This window comes from Rana temporaria, chromosome 9, assembly GCF_905171775.1.
Source record: "Rana temporaria chromosome 9, aRanTem1.1, whole genome shotgun sequence".
NCBI classification, from domain to species: domain Eukaryota; kingdom Metazoa; phylum Chordata; class Amphibia; order Anura; family Ranidae; genus Rana; species Rana temporaria.
Window position 1 is genome coordinate 131754530 of NC_053497.1, and position 19408 is coordinate 131773937.

General features: G+C 45.5%; 1 protein-coding gene across 1 annotated transcript in view; it reads left to right on the forward strand.

The window, feature by feature from the left end:
- Positions 1 to 4802, forward strand: part of LOC120914076 — a 36870-nt gene extending 32068 nt beyond the window's left edge. Inside the window, exons 8-10 of the mRNA XM_040324533.1 lie at positions 1465 to 1604; positions 4356 to 4515; positions 4589 to 4802. Coding sequence (XP_040180467.1) covers positions 1465 to 1604; positions 4356 to 4515; positions 4589 to 4648 — 360 coding nt within the window. The 3' untranslated portion in view covers positions 4649 to 4802. The remainder of the gene's footprint in view (positions 1 to 1464; positions 1605 to 4355; positions 4516 to 4588) is intronic.
- Positions 4803 to 19408: the final 14606 nt, after the last annotated feature.

The window sequence follows — 19408 nt, forward strand, 5'->3', positions numbered from 1 at the left end:
AAGGGCATAGGTGGAGCAGACCTGCAGGTCATTTACATGATCCAGCTAGGATACCTTCATCACACACTAGGGAGTGGAGGTGGTGAAATAAAATCAGATTCTGACACCTAGCAGAAGACCTTGCAGGCAAGGGTCCCACCCTAAAGTAGGCCTTTTTGGTTCCTTGATTATCCTCTCGTGTGCCGTCCTGGAAGGTGATAAGAGAAAACCTACGTTACTTACCGGTAACGGTATTTCTATGAACCTTCCAGGACGGCAGGCCTACTTCCCGCCCTATGTGGAGGGAAAAGATAAGCTAAACGCTAGGTTGTAAGTACCTATACGGAACAAGGTCCCTTGTGAACCAGTTCAGGATTACTTTATTACATACTGGGGATCAAGGGGAAGGGTGGGGACTTTTAAATTGTTAAGTGATTGTGTTTCCTGTGGGGAGGAGCCATCATCTCTCGTGTGCCGTCCTGGAAGGTTCATAGAAATACCGTTACGTAACGTAGGTTTTTTACCCTTGGAATAAAATACAAACAGTCTACACTGAGATCGTGTTTTCTGTTTCTTTTATATCTGATCGGATTACCTACCATTCTGCTGGATCCATCCGCATCTTCTCTCCTATGCTGAGACCAAGCTGTTTTGACCAGTTGTTAACGCAAATGGTCCATCCCATCTGGTAAGGAAGCATTTCTCTTGTTGGTGGCGGTTACATCACTTTCGTTTGAGTTTTCGCTGTATCACTGGGTGTCATCTTCAGTTACTTTTATTGCGCTGCACTTCCATATTTTCAAGTTTTCACATTTGTCCGATCGTGTGTACGCTCCATCGGACCAACTTTTTCGGGTTTCATCGGACAAAAAGTTCGGTCTGCAAACGGACAAACTTTACGACAACAAAAGTCTGATGGTGCCTAGTCCGACCGTGTGTACAGCAAGCCATCAGGCTTTTGTCCGAAGCACAAACACGCATGCCCAGAACCAATGTTAAAATCAACCAACAATAGCAGAAGTTAACCAAAGGGTGGCGCTAAAGAGCAGAAAAACCACATGATGTTGGGAAAGTTTTAGAAAAGTTTGCAGAAAAGTCCGAGCGTGTGTATGCTATGGGTGTGACCGGACAAATCACTTCGGACAAAAATCCAAGGGAAAGTTTGTCGGATGTCCGACCGTGTGTACGAGGCTTTAGAAGGATTCTAATCTCAGGATAAAAAAAAAACATGTTTGCTTACAAGCCGACGTGCCCCCAAAACATCGAATCCACTTTAAAGTGGTACAGAAATGCACAGACGACATTGAGAAGCCACAACATATGGACTGATTTTTCAAGGCTAAGCAAGTAGCATTATTTCAGCAAACCAGTAATCATCATTTTAGATATCATTCCTGCTGATTTGATGGCCCATATCCTGTGGGATAGATCTGTCTCATTTGTCAATGGCTGAAAAATACACATTGAGATGCATTGTTTTTGCAGACTGAAGTTTCCATGCCTGGCCTACCCCCAGAGCTACAGCATGGGGCCACCTCTCATATTACATCTGTTATCCTGGAGCTGCAGTGTTGGTATAGAAGCCATGGCCACCTCCTGGAAGAGATGAGAGCGTTGCAGGACAGGTAATATTACATCTTTTCATTGTCCAGCTTCTGTGTCCCCAATTTGATCATTGCACCAAATATGTTCTGTGTGGTGTTTATAAAGATGCTAAAATTACCCCAGTATAGGGTGAATTTCTGTTCAAAGGGTATGTGATTCCCCCCCCCCCCCCCCAGGCAATTGGGTTTTGGGAAGTGTGTGTAACATGATCAGATCAGTTTTTATATCGCTTTAACCCCAAAACCCCTTTTAAACTTTTGCACAAACCAATTCCATCATTGACTAGGAGCCAAAGGAAGCTGGTGGGGTTGGTGTTAGTGGCTGCCCGGGAAAACCCTGGCTAAAGCATGCGACTGGTTCTCAATTTTAATGAAGTGCGGCAGAGGCTCATGGGCAGGCTGGTACACGAGAAGCTGGCCTCCATTCTAGAGAACACCCACGACCATCTTTCTCAGTTTGGGATCCTTGGATCCCCCTATGATACCCAGATGACTGGACCTTGATCTCAGCTTCTCCGTGTTTAACCCTGTGGGTAAGACTTTCCCAGCCCTCTTCACCCCTTTCTTCCTTCCTCCCAGGCAACGTTTCTTAAACCTGGTAAACGCGATCAGATTTTCAGTTGACAAAGAGTAAGACTTTTGTCTGAAAGACATTGGCTAGGAATTTGTCTTGCATACGAACAGCATGCAATTGTCAGCCAGCGAACGTGAAACTATGTGTTTTCCCGACTCTTTAGCGCCACCCTTTGGGCACCTTCTGCTAATGTTTGGTGAGCATTGCTTCTGAGCATGCTTGTTTGTACTTTGAAGTTTTGTCCGATGGGCTTGTGTGTACACACGCTCAAATCCAACAACAGGCCGTTGTTGGCGGAATTTTTTTTTTAAAGAATGACATCCAACATTTGTCCGGAAAATCCAACAACAATTGTCCGATGAAGCATACAAACGATCAGATTTTCCACCAACCGCCTGTAATCGCACAATTCCTGTCTGAATATCTGATCGTGTGTACGATGCTTTACACTTGCCTCTTATTTCTCTTCTGCCAACCCCCCCCCCCCCCCCCCATATTAGGTCTTGTGTTTTTTGCTTCTAAACTCGCTGACATGGGCCATTGCGCGCTTCCAAACATTGATACAGTGCTTTTCTTGTCCCATTATTAGTGCCCTTTTCCTTTTTACTATTGATTGCAGTTAATGCCTTTTTTCTATTGTAAAACTTAAATCTAATTTTTGTTGTACAAAAAGAATGCTTAACAAAATATACTTTCAAAATCATGCTTGGTACATTTGAAGAGCAGTCCTTTTTTTAAACACTGCCATACATAACGGTTTTATTATGAGGAAAATTGAGGCTGTCATTGCTAACCTGGAAAATGCTACTTTCTTCCAGACTTTGACTCTCTCCTGTTGCCATGATGGTCGAGTCGCAACCCATTCTGCCTACTCCAACATGAGATCTGCCTGTTACATTGGCCGCAGTCCTCTAGGGGGTGGCCCCTTTCTCCCTTCCCTGTATGCCCCAGATTTCCCTCCCCGATGATCCTAGATTCTTCCTTAGCCATCATGCTGGCCCATATCAAGAATGTAGATAAAGGCTTTTTTTTTTTTTTGTTACATCTGCATACTTCTGGGACACTGGCTCAGTAGGTCAGCAGACAACTGGTTAACCAACGTTTTTGAGGGTAGCATGGTCCATCCACTGATGCTTGCTTTCCAATCATTTCCCCCACAACTGTCTGTCTAATCCCAGTGTAAGCTGTCTGTGTTGATGTCACCTACCACCCCCTCTCCCCCCCCCCCCCCAACTGGTGTTTGGCTCCCGGAGGTAAGGGAGTCCTTTTTGAGGATGTGACCTCCTCCCCTCACCTGTTTGGGCATTGTGATTTGCTTCCCAGGAGGAAAGGTAGAATGGCACATAAAACTGTACAGGTAATCAGTCACATCAGAGATCATTGGTTCCCCGATTACAGTGCAGCCCCAACAGTGCCCAGAAAGTGATACCAATCTGTGCCACCTCATCAGTAAATTAGAAAAATTACTTGCAACATTTTCTGACTTCCAGTGGTGATTAAATACCATCGAGAGCTCTGTATGAGGGGGGAAAAAAATTATGGCATTTGGGTACGGCATTGCATGACCGTGCAATTGTCAGTGTGACGGTGCTGAAAACTGGCTGCAGGAAGGGGGTGAAATTGCCCAGTATTGACACGGTTAAAGTACGCCTGTTATTTAATTACCTGGATACGATTATTTTCTTTTTTCAGTACCTGTTAAATTGGTGACCCAGATGATGATCAGGAGTTTCATAACTTGTTCTAGATCAGTGACTCAACTCGGCAATGAAACTGGTCATTGGTGTGACAACTAGATAAGTGCCACAAGATGCTAGCCGTAGCGGCTCCTGTATTTTTATGCGACAGGTGTGCTCTCATGTTGTGTGTTTTTGGCTTCATCAGCAGATTGTTGGCAGTACTACTTGGGTTTACTGACACAGCTCAGTGGGTAATTGTAATGTTCTGTGCTTTTTTTTTTTTTTTTTTTTTTTTTTTTTTAAGAGGAAACTTTCTCCTTTTTCAGTTTAGAGAAACTTTTAGCTTTGTAGATGAACTTTACTTTAGCAGATGAATGAAGACTTTTTGACTTTTCTTTAGCATCAACATGACCCATCAAACTGTTTTTTTTTAGGATTTGGGCTAATCAGCTTGAGCACCCCCCCCCCCTTTTATTTTTTTTTATTTCTCCCAATTCATATTTTAATGTCATCACCTAGGTTTTCCATTGACTGGCTCCCAGTGGAACGACAGGTCCTCTTACTGAAAGACAGCAAACGGTATACTCTCTACGTGGAGCCTGGTTACCCTCAGAGTGGAGGAGTCAAACTGATAACTGTCAAAGAATTGGAGACTGATGCTTCTTCCAGTCATTTGAAGGTAACAATACGACTTGTATAGGAAATGTAGTCTCTCATAACTGAGCCTAATACCTGTCATTTTCTTTCTTTAGCCTCCGGGTGAGCACCCATCATTGACCACATGGCTGGAATATTTACAGACTTTACACTAGCTTGGCAGATGCGTCAGATTATATGACCTGTACAGAACAGACATCAGTAAGAGCTCCTCCTTTTTAAATAGCCTTGTCTTCCCGTTGGACTATGTGTATTTGTTCTTGAACTGAAAATTCTTGTTTACTGCTATTACATACAGAGAATTGGCAACAATGCTTACTGTGCCGCTCTGCACCAGAACAATGAACAGTCGTGTCAGCCGAACCCCAGCACAGGAGATTTTCAGCCTTCCTGACATGTAGCTGAGTATGTGCCAGACAGGAGATCCTGTTACATGCTCAATTAAACTCCCTGACTGCGCAAATTCTACAACTCCCCAGCCTGGCACACCGAAGCTACACAATTCCAGACCCTGCTCTTTACTGGCGCAAAAGAACTGGCACTGAGGGGTTAATCCAACGATGAGGCGCAAGCTTGGACAAATTGGATTAAAGGTTGTAAAGATGGGAGAGGGTGGTGGCTGGGATTAATGCACAGAGGGATTTCAGACCTACGTATGTTTCGGATAAGAAACTACTACTACTTGAAATAATTAAACCGGTCACAGGAACAAAGCTAATTAATTCTGATCATTGGATTTCAAAATGCTGTATAGCCACTGGAATTTAAGACTGAGAATGTGTTGTTTTTACAGGTCTCTATTGTTGTGTATATGTGCTCCATCTAAAGTAGGGATCCTCAAACTACGGCCCTCCAGCTGTTGCTGAACTACACATCCCACGAGGCATTGTAAAACTCTGACGTTTGCAAACATGACTAGGCATGATGGGAATTGTAGTTCCTGAACAACTGGAGGGCCATAGTTTGAAGACCCATGATTTAAAGTAAGCCTGTAATGTAGGAAACTTCAACACCCCCCCTCCAATACATTCTTGCTGACCGGAGAAGCGGCCCATCTTGAGAACAGGCCAAAATGTGTGGAAAGGAGAGGGCAAGATTCACAATTACCAGGTAGTACTGGTGCTTTGACCATCAGAATAGCCTTGAATAATAGAGGGACTTTTGCGGCTGCTACAGGTATGTTTGGGTACCTCTGTGCCTGCACTTTATACCAGGTAGCAGTTCCTGAACCATGACATTTTTGCTTTAAAATTAACCTGTTCTTCAACTGGTCAGTCTAGGCATATTGCCAGGCCAGCAATTGGTCCACCAGGCCCTGGGAAGTGTATGGTCGGAGTGTCACCCTATACCCAGAAGTACTGTATTATCCATGAACTCTGGTAGTTGGGGCATAGGAATGGAAATATAAATGCCTTATGACAACGGCAAACCTGTTACTTTTTATATAATAAAAATAGATTAAGAAGTGTAGTAAAATACAGATTAATATTAAACATGTTTCTGGTAACTGTTCTTTCAAGCACATTAATAAAAGTCAACCTTGATATCCAGCTAATACACAGGTTAAGTGACAATGCTTTTGTTTTGTTAAAATAAATATGTTCTACTTGCTCTGTGCAATCCCAGTCCTATTATGTGGTCCCACTGCTGATGCTCCTCTTTGGCAAAGGCCCCCCATAAAAAGCTGCTTAATTTGTGGGCGCTTGCTCCTGCGCCGCTCTGTCAGACCGGGCAGCCTATGGCTCTTGCTTCCAGTCTGTCCAGGTCAGAGGAAAACGTTCGTGAGGGGTACTAACATAGTGTTTAGTCACTTTGAAGCCTGCCAACGTGGTTTTCCCTCTCTGAATGGAGACGAGAGATGCATCATCTCTGGGTAAGATCCCTGGATGGGATCTTAGTGGGGTCCCTAATCAGGAAAATAAGAATTTCTCAGGAGGCCTTCAAACTGGTAGGACTGGGGCCTCTGCTTCTAATCCCACAAAAACACCTTCAGGGGACCTGGGTCATTCTCTGCAGGTTCACATGTCTCCTGACACATCAACCTTGTTTGTAAGCCTTTTATATGCTTGCTGATGAAAGGCTTCTGAATTCTTTAGATATAAGTCCTAGAAAATGTGCCAGCCTTGCCTGATCAACAGGTTATGTTGCAACCATGGATCACCCCCCCCCCCCCAAAAGCAGTTCCCACTGGAGTGGACATGGCCACAGCATAGACTTTAACATTGTTTGTTTGTGAATACAGATCGTACCACTTGTTCTCCAGGTCCAATCATGGCTCAGGGGGACCAAGTTCACACCCCCCACAATATATAAGGCACCCCTATAGCCAATCATGGCTCAGGGGGACTAAGTCCACGCCCCCACACTATATAAGGCTGCCCTTTAAATTCCTGAAGGTGGTCATTGGATTTCGGGGTCCCCTACACAGCTAGGCTGCCGAAAAGTCTCACATGTGATTCCTCCATACTCAAGTGAAGTAGCAGTTACTAGATGTACCCCATGTCATGTGTGTGAGATTTAACTCATAACTCATTAAAGAGAACTTTCTGTAGGAAAATTTATATTTTCTCGTTTTTTTTTTTTTTCAAAAACTTGTGGCAAATCTTCCATGGACTCAAAATGTCTCTCAGCAAATACCTTGGGTGTCTACTGTCCAAAAAGGGGTCATTTTGGGGGTGTTTAAACTGTACTGGTATTTTAGGGTCTCTAAAAACATTTACATGTATGTCCAACATTAGAAGTTTTTGCCACACATCCACCCACTCTTCTTATGTTAGGCATACATAGCAGATTCCTCCATTCACACCGATTGATGTGGATGAAGAAATCTCTGCCAGTAAAAACTATTAGCTGAAGCATAGGAGCGATCCGCCTGCTGGCCACCCCACTCGCCTAATGCTGGTCATACAAAAAAAGAGAACAGATTCCTCCATTCACATCGATCAATGTTACATAGTGAGGTTTATAAAATACATTGGTCCATCTTTCCTGATCCCCTGGGAGGCAATCGGATATTCCCTGGATCAACGATCTCTGCTGTGATATGGATGAAGAAATCTCTGCCAGGAAAAAAAATGAATGAAGTATATGCCGAAGCATATGAGTGATCTGTCCTCTCGCCACGCTCCTAATGCTTGGCCATACACTTGCTTTTTAAACTGTGGATGGAGAAATCTCCCCCTGCAGCGCTGCAGGCACCAATGTATGTAGTCTGAGGGCAGCACCTTGCCGCTGTCAGAATACACAGATCAGTGCTGTAGCTGATTGGCGTCCCCAAAAAGCAAACAACAATGGTCAACAATAACACACAGCAACAATAAAACATTTATTTTTATTTAATGTAACTCTTTTTGTAACGTTAACTTTTCAGAACAATAACGTTCCAGCCTTTAATTTTTAGCATCTCTCAAAAATGTCGGGGCAGCTAATTAGGGTTTGCAAGGACCCCTGGGAGGCTACTATGGGCTCTACAGGCCTGTGCTCCAATATTGGTTATTATTGGCTGTGGTTGTATTAGTGCGTACCACCTTCCCAGGTTGGGCTGCACTGCTGGCCCTCACCACAAGATACTGCAGTGCTGGGGTCTAAGGATGCACTATGCCGCTGCTGCTTGCCAGATCACCAAAAATAGTGCAGCCATAGCACCTGGGCCCTGCTGCATAGGAGCATAACTATACGTTTCTAGTCCTTCAGCTACTTGGGGATGGGTACACCTGATCTTAGCAGGGACCTCTTCTCCATCATCTGAGCTCCCCATTGGGGTGCCGCTGCTTTCTATAGGGCCGGATTCTGACAGAGGTGACCACCCTTCACCTCTCCTCTCTGTCTCAGAATCCTGGAGGCCTCCTCACTAGAGTACCTTTCTTTGAACATTTTAGAAATTGGAACCCCTCCAATGTTTCTCTTTTCGGTCTATACCAGGGGTCTCCAAACTTTTTAAACAAAGGGTCAGTTTACTGTCCTTTGGATTTTAGGGGGGCAGACTGTGTCTATTGGGAGTAGAAAAGGTCCTGACTTCAGTGAGTAAATTATAGTCTATACCAGGGATCCTCAAACTATGACCCTCCATCTGTTGTAGAACTACACATCCCATGAGGCATTGTAACACAGACATGACTAGGCATGATGGGAATTGTAGTTCCTGAACAACTGGAGGGACGTAGTTTGAAGACCCATGGTCTATACCGGCCGTCACTAAATGGCGGTCCGAGTCCGGACCGAGTGACGCTTCTGCCCGGACCGCCAGTATAATCATAAATGTCCGTAACCATTTGTTTGTTGGGACTGCGGGTTTCCCCAGCAAACAAGTGACGCTGCGTGCGCCCGTCCCCTGCTCCTCACCACAGGTCTTGACAAGCTTGCATGGCCGCGAGAAGGGGCGTTACGTCACATGCATGCCACGCCCCTGTGGCTCCTGGTGTTCTGACGAGTGACACCTGGTCCTGACTCTGTGCAAAAAAGGTCAGTGACGTCATGTGCGTGCCCCGCCCCCTGCTGCTCGCGGCTCCCGGTGTTCTGACGAGTGACACCTGGTCCTAACTCTCAATGCAAAAAGGGGCGTGACGTTACGTGCACGCCCCGCCCCCCTGCTACTCGCGGTTCCCGGGTCCTGGCGCTCCTTATCTTGCAGCTTACGCCCCTTCAGTTGTGCCCTCATTCAAGGTATGTGGGCCACATGTTAGCTAGTGATCACTAATGGGCATATTTATATTGTGCACACTGCTGGGCATATATTTTTATGTTAAGGGGCACTCTGATGAACACATTTTATTTTAAGGGGCACGCTGATGGACAAAATTTTTATGTGCACACTGATGGGCATATTTTGTTAAGGGGCACATTGATGGACCCGTTTTATTGTGCCCATCAGAGTGCCCCTTAACATAATGTACCCATCAGCGTGCACATTAAAAATATACCCATAAGCTTGCCCCTTAAAATAGAAAGTGCCCATCAGAGTGCTCCTTAAAATAACAGATGCTCATCAGCGTGACTCTTATTTTATGTTGAGGGTCACGCTGATGGGCACATTTTTATGTTAAGGGTCACTCTGATGGGCATATTTTATTTTAAGAGCAACACTGATGGGCACATTTTGAATTAAGGGGCACTCTAATGAGCAGATTTTACGTTAAGGGGCACGTTTTGTTGTGCCTATCAGAGTGCCCCTTAATATAAAATGTGCCCCTTAAGGGACACTCTAATGGGCAAATTTTATGTTAAGGGGCACTTTGATGGGCACATTTTATTAAGGGGCACTCTGATGGGCACAACAAAACGTGCACCTTAACATAAAATGTGCCCATCAGCGTGACCCTTATTTTATGTTAAGGGAGACTCTGATGGGGACATCTGATGTAAGGAGGCACTCTGACGGGAATGCCTCATGTAAAGGGGCGCTGTGATGGGGACCCCCGATGTAAAGGGGCGCTGTGATGGGGACACCCGATGTAAAGGGGCGCTGTGATGGCGATACCCGATGTAAAGGGGCGCTGTGATGGCGATACCCGATGTAAAGGGGCGCTGTGATGGCGATACCTGATGTAAGGGGCGCTGTGATGGGGACACCCGATGTAAAGGGCGCTGTGATGGGGACACCCGATGTAAAGGGGCGCTGTGATGGGGACACCTGATGTAAAAAGGCGCTGTGATGGGCACAAATATGGACTTGAGATTCGGACCTCGGCCCAAAGAAAATTTTAGTGACCGGACCTCCTTGAATTTTAATTGAAGACCCCTGGTCTATACCATAAAAAGGTGACCCTTATTGTGTACCATGCGGAAATGATTAGAGACTCCTCTATGGTTCCTGATATTATTAATGTTCTGCAATCCATGTAATGAAATGTAAGACCAACATACTGAAGACCACATCCACATTTTTTTTCTTGAGTTTTATAGAAAAACAGCAATACAGAGATAAAAAAAACAATCTAGAAAATGAAATAATAATACTATCTAATATATAGATTTCCCTGACCACCCCAGCACTCTAACATGTATGTGATGTGTGTGGGATTGCATGTCATACATTTATTCATTGTTTATTCTTTTATGGTTTAATGTACCACCTACCACAACCAAAAAAGTCTTCTTCATCTAAGAACGCCCCCATTGTTTTTTTAGGTGGACCCGGAATATTGTCTACCACCTTTTAAAGTCTCAAATTACCGATAAATAATTGGTGGTCTCCTGGGTAATACTTTTCCTAAAGTGGGGTCTTTTTGCCATATGGGCCAATTTCTCCTAATAATCTTCTCTAATTGCTGATATTGATAATTGTAACCAGTAATAAAGGATGACTCTTGTATACAATTATCTTTAGTGCTGTTTCTTAATAAGGGTGACTTCTGTAGTGTGGCGGCTAATCTGGCCCTAACTGACCCTGACTGGGGGGTCATCTTTATCTGGTCATCTTTCTGGGTTCATAGGCTCCAGCTGTATGAATGGCCAGAGCCGCGATGACGTCACTCTCTCACATGCGGGGTATGCCGTCCCATCCGAGCGCAGGCGCTGATGACGTCACTGGCGGCATCCAGTGTGAATATCTCCTAAGTTTAGGAGATCTCCGCTGTGCCTACAGGCAACCCTTCTTATAGGCTGGAGTCTACCTTCACTTTAAAATTGTCTCCTTTAAATATTGCACTCTTTTGTTGTTCCAATAAAGATTTTAAAGAATAAAAAAACCCTTCTAAAGGGGAAAAAAAAAATCCTTTCTGACCCTCCAGGACGATCAGATGCTCCCTGAATCGCCCATCTATGGTTCTGATTCAGAGGAAGGCGAAAACCCTATTAAGGTGCAGTCTAATGTACTCCAATAGGGAAAAAATTCCTTCCTGACCCCCTGGAAGGCCGGTGATCAACATGAGGCCCAAAGTGGGACCCACCATGCTCCAGATCTCAATGTAGGACGTGATCCCCATCACACCGTGTCCCCACACTACCAATGTCCCCTTCTAAGACAATCCAAATGTTCCTCTCCCGGCTGTGTCATGGTTAGGGTCAGGGTAACTAGACATGTGCAATTCATTTCTGTCCAAATATAAATTTGGACCTTTTTTTAATTATTTAAAGATTCGTTGAAATTCGTTAAGTTTTGTTTTCTGGAATTAATTCCAGATTTTGGGGAACGATCCAAATTCTCTGTGAAGAATAGTTGGTTGTTAGGGAGTGGGACAGAAAGCTGGACGCCGCGACCCTAGCAACCGATGTCTCATCAGCTGTCAGCGGGTCTCCCCATCGACAGCGGAAATGTAAACGAAAGAATGCCAGCAATGAAAAAATGCAGAAAGAAAATGGCTTGGGTCCCCCCCCCCCCCCATCCATTCCTCCCCATCCATTCCAGGCCCTTCAAATCTGGTATGGATTTTATAGGGAACCCCACACCAAAATTTAAAAGATAGTTGGTATGGGGTCCACTTAGAATCCTTATCCGAGCATACAGCCCGGTAGGCAGGGAAGGGGGGGGGGGGCAAACAAGCACCTCCGCTCCTGAACCATACAAGTCCACATGCCCTCAACATAGGGGGTGCTTTAGGGCAGGGGAGCCCCCCCCCCCCAAAGCACCTTGTCCCCATGTTGATGGAGACAAGGGCCTCTTCTCCACAACCCTGGCCCAGTGATTGTGAGGGTGCAGGGGGGTGACATTAGAATATGAAAGCCCCCTTTAACAAGGGTCCCCCAGATCCCGACCCCCCCCCTTCCCCCATGTGAAGGAATATGGGGTCTGTTGTCCCTCATACTCATTTACATAGAGAGGGGTAAGGATCTGGGGGCCTGCTTGATAAAGGGTGCTTCCGGATTCTGATAAGTCATCCCCCGCACCCCCACAACCACCGGGCAAGGGTTGTGGAGAAGAGCCCTTGTCTCCATCAACAAGGGAACAAGGTGCTTTGGGGGGAGATCCCCTGCGCCAAAGTACCCCCTATGTTGAGGGCATGTGGCCTTGTATGGTTCAGGAGCCGGGTGTTTGCTTGTCCCCACCTTTCCTGGCCTACTGAGCTGCATGCTCGGATAAGGATCTGGTATGGATTCTGAGCGGACCCCACACCAATTTTTTTTTGTCTGTTTTCTTTCTGTAGTTTTCATTGCTGGCATTCTTTTGTTTACATTTCAGCTGTCAGCGGGGAGACCTGCTGACAGCTGATGAGTCATTGGTTGTTAAGGACGAGGCGGCGGCTTCCCGTCCTGCTCCCTAGCAACCGATTGTTCTTCATACAGAATTCGAAGCCCTCGTCCCACAAAGTTCCTCTTCCCACTGCATCCCTCTGCCCTCGTCCCGCGGAGTCCCTCTGTACTCCTTCCAGTGCAAAGTAAATTAGTAAATAAAAAAATCATACCCCTTCTTCATTAGACTTACGGGCGGTCACCTTAAGATCATTGCCGGGATTGGTGTTTCCTAAGGGATGAAACAAAGAGAGATAGAAATAAATCACACTATAGAAGGAAATGGTTTATAGAGCACATTTTGGCGCACACTTTGGCATTCTGATTGGAGGAAGAAGAGAGAAGTCACACATACTGATCTCATCCATGGTTAGTATGACATGTATATTATAGGAGACTCTCCCATAGACACTGTAACTTGTATGTTTTCATTAGGAGGGACATGCTAAGCCTGCACCCAGTCCATCATACCTTTGTTACAGCGTGCTCAGTAATAGAATAGGGTCCCGCCGAGCACAGCGCGGACCCCATTCGTGCTCTCACTTAACTTCTTCCTTCCCATACCAAATGACCAGGCTGTAAACCACTGTAACATGGGTTTGGCTTTGGTTGCTATTGGATACCAACCTCTAGGGAGGGGGCCAGAAAATCGACCCCCCCCCTCACTACTGGAGGACCTATCACCTTACCAGGTACCACGCCTAACAACTGGTTGCTTTCTGTCTTGAACTTGTGCTTGGTTACTCTTAGCAACTGCACTACTCTTCTTGTCTTGCCGAGTTAAACCCTTCTGTAACTGTGTTTCTTCATAACCTGTAGTGCTGTTACAAACCCAGGTTCTTTTGGATGCACCCCTTTAAATAACTTCAGACCAGGCTCATAATGGGTAATGTAACTTTACTGAAGAGTTGCTGCAGATCTATTCAATATGAACAACGTGCATTCCCTAATCCTGACTAGAACCGTGTAGTGGCCCAGGCATTGCTGGCCAAACCTCCATGGCTTGAATGTCTTCTGAAAACCCTGGTTTCTTCAGTAGCACCAGCAACTGCAGTCACAGGTGATGGTGGAACTTGCAGGACCCTCTGCAACCTGCCTTTTTGGACCTCCACGTCCCCCTTTTAACAGTTGGACAGGCTAGTACCAAATGCTCAGGAACTAAGCAAGAAGCACTTAACCCTTTCCCCAGCCTGGGCTGGCTGTTGGTTCACATATTTCAACCTGCTTACACCTCTACCAGGACCTGCTCTTGTGCAGCTGTCACCTGCTCATGACAGGCCTGTGCTTGCACATTGTCCAGTAGTAGCTGCTTAACCACTTCTGGACAGCCCCACGCAGATATAATGTGGCAGGCGGCCCTCCTGCGAGAAATCATGTACCTGTACATGATTTAGTGCACTGGGTCCGAGCACTACCGCTGAAGTCAGCTGGGGAAGAGTGGAGGAGAGAGAGATCAATGTTATTTGGGTACAGGGTGGCACGCCTGCGCAATTGTGAGTTAAAATACCGCAGTGCCGTGACTCGGCTATCTTAACTATCTGTAAAATGTGTTGCCTGATGGAGAATTTGGGCTCCGAGGGACTTCAATATCTCAATATCGGTCATAGATGGGCCTTCAGTATTAGATATGTTATGCAGAGGGGCCGCAATTCAGGATCCATCCCACAATTTGGGTCAATAATGGTTCTATATTTAGTATAGCAATCATTTGTTGTATTGTGGTATTGTCTCTATGCGTGGATGCCTGCTCCTATGTTAACCAGTATTATTTCCCCTCTTACTTTTGTTTGTTATGTTTGATTATTTTTAAAAATTTATGTACACCCCCCCCCCCTTTTTTTTTTTTTTTTTTTTTACTCTGTTTGTTCTCCCCCTTTTTGTTTTATTTTCTTTTCCCCTTTTGTTTTTTTTACGACTTAATATGTGCAGAGCATGCGAGGATTGTTCGCAGCTCTCTGTGTTGGCGCATATATTCTTTACTTGAAAAACTAATAAAAACCATTGAAACAGAAAATACCGCAGTGCCATATTGCAAAAAAAGGGCCTGGTCATGAAGGGGGGTAAACATTTGGGGCTGAAGTGGTTAATCAGCTCGTCTATCACTTTTATCTGTTTTTTTTTTTTTTTAAGCCTGTACTGTACCCTCAAATTGCCAGCATTCTCCACCAATTGTCAGGATCGGAGGGGAAACAAGTGCCAGCAACACTCAAAGTCCCCTTTATTGCTCAACAAACTGGCTGCTTTTTTTTTGCTTCAAAGCAAACAAAGAGTAAGGCCCCTTTCACATGTACGGATCCCGTGAGGACCCGTACATGTCTCATCTGCTTGCTCAGCGGGGATCGCTCCAATGACCCCCGCTGAGCCGGCAGATGACAGGGCGGTCCCCGCACACTGTGCAGGGACCGCCCTGTCAGATCTCCGCTCTCTTGTATGTTCATAGAAGAGATGTTCATTCGCTGACACCCGCTATCCCATAGGGATACATGTATGTCCGTATTTCATCCAAAAACGGATGGATGAAATACGGACATACGGTCCGCAGGTGTGAAAGGGCCCTAACCGCTTCTTGTTATTGCAAAAGACAGAGGCAGAAATGTGCTCAGGTTCAGCACTTTGTCAAATCTCCAGGTAACCTGCTGTAAACAACAGCTAAAAAAAATGGAGCACGTCTAAACACAAATGACACATTTTCTGGAATGATGTGGGAGTCAGATTGTTAACAGTTTAGATGTAAATGGTGTTTAGCGGAGTTCATTTCTAAGCAGTGTTTTCAGTGAAAAGCTTCTCTTTGGCTTTGCTATCTGGATGTAATTATGGCTCATTCCACAGCTGTACTGAAATTCTTTCTATGAAAAGCTTTTTCATTCCAAATGACCTTGCTTCTTGTGTGTCTTCTTCTCTTTTGTGTCCCCCCCCCCCCCCCCGTCATAAAGTTGCAGCCTATCTGTATTGGCTTTCACCTTGAGTCCTTGGCTATGTTCTTAGAAAATAATTATGTTCCCTGTGCAGGTTTTATTTTTTAAATCACACTAGAATACATTATTTTCTTTGATAATCACTCATTCTGCACAATGTGCAGTCCTTGAACCTCATCATTTCATAGACCTTGCACCATATTATAAAGGCTGCACCCCACAATCATGTGACTTTCCTCTTTTGTATCCTCCTAAAACTCCATTAGAAATAGAACTATGTTTGGGTTAGTCAGTCATCCAGACCCAGTGGTCGTAGAAACTGGGAAGTTGAAGCACAATTCCAGCCTCCTGCCTCATGTCATTTTTTTATTTTGTGTTTGTGTGTTTGTGTGTTCCTGTGTATATATACAAAAATAAGCCATAATACTAAGATCACTAATGGGTAAAGTGAATACTATTGTTTATCTCATTACAATGGCATCTGAAAGTCGATGGTAAATTTTAGGCAGCAGGTAAACATGTTGTCTATTGAGTGTGGTGGGTTGAAAGCAGAAATGGGCATCGCAGTTTGTTGTGTATGGGGCTTCAGACCAGTCGGGGTGCCCAGGCTTACCTGTGTCCACAGAAAGTTCCTACAGTGGGCATGTGAGAATTAGACATGGACCACAGAGCAATGGAAGAAGGTGACCTGGAATGATGAATCATGACTCTTTTACATCACGTGGGATCACAAGGGATGTTTCCAACACCTTGTTGAATCTATACCATGAAGAATAGAGGCAGTTCTGAAGGCAAAAAGGGGGTCCAATGTGTACCTAATAAAGTGGCCAGTGAGTGTATATCACACACAAACACATACAGAAGCAATAATGTGACTCACTGGGTCCTTTTTGCCTCTTCTGTGCCGCTACCAGGGCTCAAGTCCTGCGGGAAGGCTTGGGAACGGAGTTCCTGCACTTTTTTCACAGCAGGAACTCCGTTCCCTTTGAAGGACTAGAGCAGCCGAGCCAATCCTTCACTAAGCGGCGATGCCCAGCTCGAGTCACTCTCAGGGGCAGGCGAACCTTAGTAATCCTTTTATGTTACTGGCCGCTTCCTGTATATGGATTCATCGGGTAGTGTGCGGGTATTCCGTCACTTCCTCGATGCCGCAATGTCTCCTGGGAGCTTTTGTCATTGTTCCCAGGAGACATTGCGGAGGTCTGCCGCGAGTTATTGCAGGATTTAGAAAGAACTTGCTTTACAGTTACAGGAACAGTGGATCGAAAAGAAAAAAAAAACATGCGGTTTAGTAATTATGCATATGAGCGTATAATTATTTTTATTTTTTTGGTGGGGGAGTGGATCTTGGGTGGGAGTTCCCACACTTTTTTCCCCAGGACTTGACCCCTGGCCGCTACACTGTATTTGGTGGTGAAGAGAATGTCACTACTGTGATGACCACACCTGCATGATTGTACTGTTAGTGCAGAAAAAATGTCTTCCTGGTTCTCAAAGGTGACCAGATCAACTTTCCAGCCAAAACATGTTTGTTAGATCCTGTCTTTGGATTTTGTTTTGCCATTTCTTTCCCCCCTTTAGAAAATTTTACCCTCTCTTGTCCCAGAGACATGACTACAACTCCCAACCTTTGTCACCATCAGGGTATTTCTCATCTTTTCCTGTCCTGGGCAGAGTCATCCATGGCAGGATTTCCTCTCTGGCTTGGTAAGTAATGTCATCCGCACTCTCTCAAACCAAAAGAGGAAATTTTGAGGTTTTTTTAAACCAGCTGACACATTTTTAGTTTTGTTTTAATATCTCTGGAGCCACATGGGGTGAGAACTCAGATCAAGTTGGCAATTCTGCACACAATTATAAATGGACCCACAGGGCAGCTTATACCACAAGACTTCACCTGTAATGAATATTTATTTCATGGTGGACTGATCCCAGGGCCGGTGCAAGGATTTTTGACACCCTAGGCGGAACCTCATTTTACCACCCATCTGGCTCCGCCCCTGACTCCACCCCAATTGCCAGTGTTAAATTGTTTGATTCAACCCTGCAACTGCTACATGTGCAAGACAGCTCATTCTTTTGAAAAACAACAGACTTACTAGAAGGATCACTAAATGAATATAAAAGAGAAAACCTAAAACAAAACTAATGCCGCCACCCATCTAAGAATTGGTAAACTGCAGTATAATATTTTGCTTTGTTTTAAGTTGATAAAAGTTAATTCTGTTATACATCAGTGTATAGGCAGATGATGGGAAGGAAGGAGTTGAAACAGGAGATAAACAGACTGTTGTTGGCGAGAGAGAGAGGGGTGAGAAGAGAGAGAGGGGGGGAGAGAGAGGGGAAGAGAGAGAGAGAGGGGAAGAGAGAGAGAGAGAGGGGAAGAGAGAGAGAGAGAGGGGGGAGAGAAGAGAGAGAGGGGAAGAGAGAGGGGGGGGGGGAAGAGAGAGGGGGGGAAGAGAGAGGGGGGAGAGAGAGAGAGGGGGGAGAGAGAGAGAGGGGGGAGAGAGAGAGAGGGGGGAGAGAGAGAGAGAGAGAGAGGGGAGAGAGAGAGAGAGAGGGGGGGAGAGAGGAAAGGAGGGAGAGGGAGAGAGAAGGAGGGAGAGGGGGGGAGAGAGAGAGGGAAGGGGGGGGAGAGAGAGAGAGAGGGGGGGGAAGAGAGAGAAGGGGTGAGATGAGAGGTGGGACTCGGGAGTGATTTCAGAGCGGAAAGGGGGGGGGAGATTACTGGACACTGTACACATCAGAGAGGAGAGCGCCCTGCTGGGGGAGGGGGAGGGGGCTGCATTATTTCTGAAAACATGTCAGAGCGGAGAGATGAGAGCCGCACGGGATCGGGATGGCGCTGCTTTACACATGACAGCTTTGTGGATATTGCGGTAGTAGATTAACCAGCGGCCGGGCGCTCTAGGCAGCAGTGCGCCCCAAGCGGTTGCCTAATCCGCCTAGTGGTAGCGCCGGCCCTGACTGATCCTGCAAATTAAAATTTACTGTTATGTAAGGAGTACAGTTGGGACAGTAGAGAGGATGTCGGGACATCAAAGCCCCAAACCTACCCCATCTATGAAGCGGGCGGGCAGCGTGTCCAGCGAGCGGCAGCTTTCTTCCTCCTCCTCCTATGGCTCACGGTGGCTTCTGCCCTCCTCCTAGGTGTCCAATAGGATCTCTTGTCCTTTTAGGAAAGCAAATAAATATTCATTTGCCTTTCTAAAGCCCCATACACACAGTCACACTTTTTGCCAACCAACTTCAAAATCTGCAAGTTTTCTAATTTGTCTGACCGTGTGTACGCTCCATTGGACCAACTTTTTCGGGTTTCATCCAACAAAAAGTTGGGTTTGCAAAGGGACCAACTTTTCGGCAACAAAAGTCCGATGGTGCCTTGTCTGACTGTGTGTACAGCAATCCAACCAACTTTTGGACAAAGTGCAAATACGCATGCTCAGAACCAATGTTAAAAGCAACAAACAATAGCCGAAGTTAACCAAAGGGTGGCGGTAAAGAGCAGAAAATAGCAAAAAAAACACGTGATGTTAGGAAAGTTTTAGAAAAGTTTGCAGAAAAGTCTGACTGTGTGTATGCTATGGGTGTGGCCGGACAAATCAATTTGAAAAAAAAATCCAAGGGAAATTTTGTTGGATGTCTGACTGTGTGTATAAGCCTTAACACACCCTATTTTGAAGCATATTAGAGACTCCGGCTCTAATCAGGTGCTTAAAAAAAAACACCCCCGCCACCGTAATTCATGCGACCGGCATCCTGAAAGGGCAGCGGCAATTGAAAAAGGGGGCACTCTTAGGCCCTATGCATACCGCCCGTTTTTGCCGCGAATTG